The sequence below is a fragment of the Suricata suricatta genome, chromosome 3 (assembly GCF_006229205.1).
Source record: "Suricata suricatta isolate VVHF042 chromosome 3, meerkat_22Aug2017_6uvM2_HiC, whole genome shotgun sequence".
NCBI classification, from domain to species: domain Eukaryota; kingdom Metazoa; phylum Chordata; class Mammalia; order Carnivora; family Herpestidae; genus Suricata; species Suricata suricatta.
In genome coordinates, this window is record NC_043702.1 from 31,185,401 (window position 1) to 31,194,188 (window position 8,788).

Below are 8,788 nucleotides of genomic sequence, written 5' to 3' on the forward strand. Positions count from 1 at the left end.
TCCTTTCCTAGATATTATCATTAGCTTTAAATAAGCTGGTTAAACCAATTAAGACATGGCTGGGTGGCTTAGTTGGAAAAGTGTCCAACTTTAGCTCAGGTCATAATCTCACAGTTTGTGAGTTCAAGTCCTACGTTGCTCTGTTCTGACAGCTCAGAGCCTACAGCCTGCTTTAGATTCTGTGTCTCCCTCTCTCTGTGCCCCTTCCCAGCTCACACTCTGTTTCTCTCTCAAAAATAAACAAATACTAAAAAAATTTAAATAAAAGATATTTAAACCAATTCAAATTTACCTTTTAATCATCTGCTCTTCTTTTTATTGTATTCTTACCTGAGCCGATCAATTTTCTCTGGAGTAATGGGATCCTTCCCAAAAACTTGGTCTATCTCTTCATAAAGTTTTTTCTGAACCTCTTCAGAGGTGGTTAAAAAATAGATTGCCCAGGTGCACACTAAGTAAAAATTTATATTAATAACAATGAAAATAGCTAATTCATACTTTGGTTACTATTTTTTCCCATATTTTCATTTTTTTTTGATAAGGAAGATATATAAATGCTACCAAAAAATAAAATAAGATTGTTCACAGGATTGAACAGAACATGAATATTTATAGAACATTCTTAAAGAGAGTACAATCTGGAAAATTTCTTTCTTAAAAACTGGCAAGTAACTGAGACCAAAAATGCATTTTACCTTAAGTAAAAATAGTAATGATAATAAATAAAATTCACATCTGGAAGAGTACTAAATCTTGACAACTGTAATATATTGTCTGGTTCATCCAACCTTGTATAATAAAAATACTGATTTATCAGTTTACTCAGGAGCCCTCATGAAATGACTCATACAAATCAAAGTAGCAGGAGATTTACCTATAAATCAATATTCTAAATTTTTATTTGTAATGGTAGATACACTGGCTCAAAAATTAGTACCAGTTATTGCTTAGAACAGTGGTTCTCAAAAACCACCCAGAATTTGGTTGACAGCACAACCCCACATTCACAGATTCTGATTCAACATAAGGTTTAGGGTAGAGTCCATGCATCCGTACTTCTAATAAATAACACAATTATTCTGATGAACACCAAGACTGGAAGATTATTAAACTTATGGGTTTATTTTTACTTAAAATAGCTTACAGATTATATTCACTGAGGAAATGGAAAGGTAGGAAAATTACATGATGAACATAAAACAGAGGTAGTAAGAGTAGTTATATTTCTTTTAGAAATCCATTAGCATGACAACTATTCAAAGAATGGAACCATCCAGATACATAGTACATTTTGCCCTAGATTATGCTTGAGAAGACTGTATCTATACTACTTTTTCTATGTCAAGTACTTTTAAAAATGCATTAAGTAGTTTCTACTTCTACTTATTATCTCTGTCTTACACTAAGGGCTGTCTTAAATTTGTTTCAAAGTTACTTTTTTTAAAATGTTTGCCTAATTCACATATTATTCAATTCCTATTCCTAGAAAGGACATAATTCACTTTCTGTACTAAGTGTTATTACCACTAGAATTAATAGCTGTCTAGTACTCATTTTTTTTTATAATTTACTCACAACCAGAGTTTATAAAGGGCACATGAGTAACTGCCTGTCCTTAGCTTTTTCCTACAAAAACCTCTTTATTAGGGCTTTTCAGTGCACTATAGAATTTCTATTTCACAAGTGGTATGAAAATTTGTACATACAATATATGATATGTACATAATTTTACAATATATAGTAATAAACAACACTGAAAGATTTAGTACAAGGATATACACACAGAAGGCACTCATAATACCTGCTTCAGTATATTATCACTTAAAATTAATATAATTGTATAAGCTTAATAATCTCGAGCATTGGTTCTTTTGTAGAACTCCACCAAAAAGTATGACTAAGCACAACTTAAAAATAAGATTTTAAGTCACTGAATGTTCTTTAATTATGATACTGAATCAAAGACACAACTGTATATTTGATAGACACCTGGGAGGTCCTCTAGAGCTAAACTCTTATTTTAGAAAAGGAAAAAATTCAGAGGCAGGCATCTTGCTCAAGGTTAATTAGTAGTAAAGGAAGAACTTTAAAGTTTCCTGCGTATCTTGACTCTTAAAAACCTTAGGGACGCCTGGGTGGCTCAGTTGGTTGAGCCTCCGACTTCAGCTCAGGTCAGATCTCACGTTTGTGGGTTCGAGCCCCACATCAGGCTCTGTGCAGACAGCTAGCTCAGAGCCTGCAGCCTGCTTCCGGTTCTGTGTCTCCTGCTCTCTCTGCCCCGCCCCCTCTCATGCTCTGTCTCTCTCTGTATCAAAAGTAAATAAAACATTACAAAAAAAAATTAAAAAAAAAAAAACTTTAGAGGTACCGTAAAAAATAACCAACCCATGTGTAAAGAAAGAGTGATTGATAGGCTAAAATTCCCCCTAAAAACTGCAATACGATCAAAACACATTAACTTGACTTGCAAGTCACTTTTTCTGCTCTGTATCCAGAGTACAACCAATTTAGGTGTTTTTGAACATCTTTAGCAAAGATGTATTTTAATGTAGTACATAGTACATTTTTTAAAGGTTTATTTTCATTTTTGAGAGAAAGAGTGCGAGTAGAGAGAGAAAAGGCGTTAACAGGGAAAGGGCAGAGAGAAGGGAAGAGACAGAGAGAGGGGGAGGGGCAGAGGATCCGAAGCAGGCTCCATGCTGAAGGGTAGAGAACCCCATGTGGGGCTGAGGATGTGGGGCTAAGGCTGAACTCAGGAACTGTGAGATCATGGCCTGGGGTCAGATGCTTAACCAACTAAGCCATCCAGGTGCCCCTAATGTAGTAAATTTTTAAAAAAGTTAAGTACTATTTAAAAAAGTTCAATACATTATTTTTGACATATTTGACCTAAATCCCATTTAATCTATAATATCTAGACATCTCTCTAGATGTCAAAAATTTTATAAGGAAGAAAAATGTATGGGAAGTTTACATTTTGAATCATTGTTTTAAAACAAAGTTGTAAATGAAATCTTTCAAATGAACATAAAATTTTTTTCTATTTCAAATTGATTAGCATTTTATACTAATATATTTTTAGAAACATACAAAAATATTTATAAATACCATATGAATTAATGGTACTCTGCTAAACTAAAATGCAGCAAGGAAACACAGAAACATATCACACATTGTAGAATTTTAAATAAAAATCTTCTTCAATTCCACCAAGAGTGGAGTTCTTTTAAATTGTGATTTCTGTGGCCTCTATCCTCTGTTGGTAGACTTTAATAATAGCAAACTGGATTGGAGTCAAAGAGAAAAGCCGCAGCAGGAAATTGAAAAGCTCACTGCTCTGGCTGGAAAGGTGTCAATAGCAGTTCATTTTAAAGGCACTGACTAGAATTCAAAATCCATAAACTGTGTCAAGAAATTTATGGCAATGTTCAGAGGTGGCATAGAGCACCTGGGGTAAGAAAAAAAAAAGGCAGCTGTGTGAATCAAGCCTTCCAAACAAGAATAAAAAAGAGAAGAGAAGGGCAATTATAAAGAGGTCTTACAAACAATGTTTCCTTTGTTTTATCCCTGTATATTTTACAATGTATCTCAAAAATAAATCAGTTTATACTTACATTTTGCAGTTATAATGCAACTGGCCAGAGAAAATATCATACTGTCTTCAAGGATCTAGGAGAGAAAACTAAGTTTAGAAAGTGTAAAATGTTTAAGGTAGCCTGTGTTAGATCCTACTAAAATGATGTTCAGTATAGAATTAGGGTCAAGGAAAAGAAAAAAGGTCTATTATTTCTTTATAATGTTTCCACTTAAAAAAAAATCTAATGTAAAAACCAACCTAAATACTGCACTGCCTTTTTGATGCAATAAACATTTATTGGTAATATCACTGGCTCATAATATGCTTTTTGTAAATATCACTAGCTCAATCCTATCTTTCTGGCTTGGCTCGGTGCAGGAGCAAAGCCTCAAAAACAGTGGAGGTGAGGCTGCCATTATCCTTGGAGCTTTATTCAATTTCTGCACCTACACATACCTGGCAAACCATTCTGCCTATGAAATTTGCATGCATAGAATGGGCAGAAGATTCCTATAATGAACAGGTGTTGACTCTTGTCCTTTGCCTGACAACACCACACAGCTGGTATGCTGGGGATAACAGAGGCACCCGGGGAACAAACCAAGCTGCCATATCTAGTCATTCAAGCAGAGCAGCCTGGCTGATAAAGACTTATACAAGTCCATGTGGCTCAGTTGGTTGGGTGTACGACTTGGGCTCAGGTTATGACCTCACAGTCTATGAGTCTGAGCCCCATGTCTGGCTCTGTGCTGACAGCTCAGGGCCTGGAGCCTGATTTGGATTCTGTGTCTCCCTCCCTCTCTCTTTGCCCCTCCCTGACTTGTGCACATTCTCTTTCTCTCTCTCTCAAAAATAAACTTAAAAAAAAAAAACTTATACAATTCCTCCCCACCTTATGAAGGGAGAATTTTGATTCAGTATTTGCTTACCCAATATTATGTAATATACAGCTGCTTCAAAGATCTAAATACCTGTATTTACTAACATCAGACTAAAATATTTATGGATGATGACCATTAAAAGAGAAGCCACTGAATTTAAGGAGGGAGCCTGGATTAAAGTGAAGAAAAAGCAAACTATATATGTGTGATTATCATTTGTTTGATAAACATTTAACAATTACATCACCTGCTGGTCATTAAGGTTCCCTTGTACTAAGGAGTCAATGAAAATATGCTGACTGAAGTTTCTTCCTTTTCGTTCTTTTATGATTTTCTTTAAGATAGATTCCAGTTGCGTAAGAGCTTAAAGAGAAATCCAAAAAAAATTTAGAAAACAAGCATTTGTAAAGACTGAACATTTTTAAATGTTTTTGTACAGTGTTTCTATGTGCAGAACAAAGCTTTCAAAAGTAAAAGAGGTTTAACTAACAGTTTTCAAAAAGCTAATTTATATTTAAATACATGAACTTTCTTTTCCTTCTTTTTAGCTAAACTTTACATATAAAAAGCTGTATATAAACCATAGAGGTACAATCTAAGGAATAATTATAAAGCAAACACTCATAATATCACCATTCGCATCAAGAAATAGAACTAAAGCCAGCACTGGGGAGGCTTCTACACACATAAACCTCTCCTATGATATTATCTACTTTCCTACTAAATTCTGCCCTTTTAATTCCATTCCTCTCCCATATCAGGCACTTGGGGACACAAACAGACATGAAATTATCAGAAAAGTAGATTGCTGAAACCAGAAAGATACAGAATAAATAACTGATATCCAACAGTCAAAATTATCCAGAGGTCATTGCTTAGTCTCCATCTTACTTTGACCCATCACAGGATTTGACGATGTTGATCACATAGTCTCCAGGTGTAAGATTTTCAAATCTTGGGATTCCAACTCTCTCCTGGACTCTATACTTACCCTACTTTGCTGCCTGATCATTCTGTTTCTGTTTGTTGATTCCTTCTCTTGAATTTCTTAATGATATAATTTCTAAGGTCAGGACTCAGTTTTTGGATCTCTTCTCTTTTTCTGTTTACATTCTTTACCATGGTGGTCACTAGTCTCAAGGCTTTAAATACAATCTATGGACTGAATACTCCCAAATTTATGTTTCCAGTCACAAACGCTTTCCCTTGAACTCCAGACTCGTATATCTAACAACCAACTTATTAGCCTCTCCACTTAGATGTCTGAAGCATATTAAACATAACGTATACACAAATGAACTCTTGATTTTTTCCCACCAAAACTTGATCTTCCTACAGTCTGCCCGCTCTCCCTAACAATTTCATTCTCCAACTACTCAGGCCTAAATCCTTGGTGTCTCCTTCTCTCTTACACCACACAAATAAATTGTCAGTTAATCTTGGTGTTCTATCTTCAAAATACAGAATTATTCTCCCTTACTGTTTTTTTTAAATTCTATATTTGCTGTTGCCTGCCACCTAGTCCAATCCACATTATTTCTCTTGCCTGGTTCACTGCAATAGCCCACAAATTACTTCCCCTGCTTCTGCTCTAGGTGCTTGTAATCTATCACGCCAGCCAGAATGACCCTTTAAAAACATAACTCAGGGGTGCCTGGGTGGCTCAGTTGGGTAAGCATCTGCCTTCCGGCTTCAGCTCAGGTCATGAACTCACGGTTCATGAGTTCAAGCCCTGCGTCGGGCTCTGTGCTGACAGCTAGCTCAGAGCCTGGAGCCTGCTTCGGATTCTGTGTCTCCCTCTCTCTCTGACCCTCCCCTGCTCATGCTGTTTCTCTCTCTCTCTCTCTCTCTCTCTCTCAAAAATAAAAAAAAATTAAAAAATTAAAAAAAAAATAAAAACATAACTCAGATTGGGATGCTTGGCTTGCTTAGTTGGTAGAGCATGCAACTCTTGATTTGACGGCTATAAGTTCAAGCCCCACATTGGATGTAGAGATTACTTAAAAATAAAATCTTTGGGTTCGCCTGGGTGGTTCAGTTGATTAAGCATCTGACTCTTAATTTCAGCTCAGGTCATGATCTCATGGTCCATGGGATTGAGCACCCCATTAGGTTCTGTGCTGACAGCAAGGAACCTGGTTGGGATTCTCTCTCTCTGCCCCTCCCCCCCACACTTACACATGCTCTTTCCCTTTCTCTCCCAAAATAAATAGGCATTAAAAATAGTAAAATAAAATAAAATCTTTTAAAAAAAAAGAGGACATTAACTCAGATTATAACTGTTCAAAACCTTCCAGTGGCTTCCTATCTCATAGTAACAACCTAGTCTTATTTTTTTAAATTTTTAAGTGTTTATTTATTTTTGAGAGACAGAGAGACAGAGCGTGAAGCAGGGGAAGGGCAGAAAGAGAAAGAGACACAGACTCTGAAACAGGCTCCAGGCTCCAAGCTGTCAGCACAGAGCCGGATGTGGGGCTCGAATTCACAAACGCGAGATCATGATCTGAGCCAAAGTCGGCAGCTTAACCGGCTGAGCCACCCAGGTGCCCCCAACCTAGTCATATAAAACCTGTCCCTCTTCCCAGTCTTTCTGGCCTCATCTCCTTCTATTCCTCTTCTGTCTTCCCTCCAGCTAAAAAGTTCCCTATACACCAAATAAATAAACCAGAATCCTACTTTGAGGATTTTGCAATTACTTTCCCTCCACATGGAATCTCCTTCCTTTGGACATGGAGATATTCACATGATCTGCACTGACTGGTTTCCTTATCTCTTACAAGTGTTAGCTCAGAAGTCACCTAATCTTAGTAGAAGCTTTCCTAATAACAAGACCCATTCAAAATTACAGGCCCCTCATCCCTGGCACACCGTATCCCCACTGTTGATTTAATTCTATTGCACTTTTCATCTTTTTACACACTATTCAGCTTACTTATTTAAAATTATTGCCAGCCTCTTCCCACTAGAAAGTGGTGCCACCGGACAGGAATTGTTTGCCGTGTTCATGGACATTTCCCCAGCACCAAAAGCAAACGAGAATATTACAGATACTCAGTAAATAGTTAAAGGATGGCATGAATGTAACACGTTAGTGATTAAAATGAGATATTATTAACACTGTACTACAACTTTGCTACAGATATGAATCACCTAGGAAGCTTTTTCTTAAAAAATGGTAAAGTACAAGTTACACCTAATACCAATTAAATCCGAATGTTTAGGAATGGAACTCTGGCTTCAATATTTATTTATTATTTTTAATAGTGTTTTGTTTTTAGTAATGTCTACACACAGAGTGCAGCTGGAACTTACGACCTTGAGATCAAGAGCCACATTCTCTGCTGAATGAGCCAACCAGGGGCGCCCTTACTCACTATATTTTTTAAAAGATTCAATGTATAGCAAAGTTGGGGAACTATTTCTGTACATTCTCAAACCTACAGGTACAACAGAATAATCCAGAAAGCTTTCATAAAAATATCTGATGCCCAGGGTGCCTTTCTCTCAGACTCCAAATAAACTGGCTTGGGGTAGGGCTTGATCTTCAGTTGTTTTGTTTTAAGTTCCCAAAGTGATTTTAATGTACAGACCTGGTTGGAAATTACTCACTTATACAAAGGATGCACTGATCCAGCCATGGATCCAAGTCACATAAATACCAACACAGACTCATTTTTTTTGTTTTGTTTTTTGTTTTTTTTTTATACAATTTATTTATTTATTTATTTTTAAATGTTTTATTAATTTTCGATACAGGAGAGACAGAGCATGAGAGGGGGAGGGTCAGAGAGAGAAGGAGACACAGAACCCGAAGCAGGCTCCAGGCTCCGAGCTAGCTGTCCGCACAGAGCCTGATGCAGGGCTCGAACCCACGAACCTGAGACCTGACCCGAGCCGAAGTCGGAGGCTTAACCGACTGAGCCACCCAGGCGCCCCTACAATTTATTTTTTTTTAACATATGCAATTATTTTCCATCATTTACAATACAGTAGTTTCAATGATACTCCAAACAGAAAAGCAAAGTAAAAAAATCAAAACCCCCACTTCTATTTCATGTAATTAGACTTATACAGAAATTAGAAGGTTAGGTACCAACTAGTTAATCACCTAATATAGCAGCTTATCTATGATACATTCAAGATACATGATATAATTTATTACTTGCCCATAAGCTAAAACACAGCCTGCTTAATACCTTTCCTTAAATTCCACCTCTATACTACAGTATACTTGAGGTCCACGCAAAAAAAGTAGCTACTTTTTATATAGAAAATGGATGATTAAGTCTTTGGTGCTGTAAAAGCAACTTCAATTAAACATAACCACGCC

At 36.5% G+C, this 8,788-nt stretch overlaps 1 protein-coding gene across 1 annotated transcript in view; it reads right to left on the reverse strand.

Moving 5' to 3' along the window:
• The window catches only part of LOC115287514 (cytochrome P450 20A1), a 47,365-nt gene that overhangs the window by 14,680 nt on the left and 23,897 nt on the right, over window positions 1–8,788 (reverse strand). The window contains exons 7-9 of the mRNA XM_029934035.1: window positions 4,706–4,821; window positions 3,615–3,669; window positions 331–451 (exon numbers count right to left, since the gene is read on the reverse strand). Coding sequence (XP_029789895.1) covers window positions 331–451; window positions 3,615–3,669; window positions 4,706–4,821 — 292 coding nt within the window. The remainder of the gene's footprint in view (window positions 1–330; window positions 452–3,614; window positions 3,670–4,705; window positions 4,822–8,788) is intronic.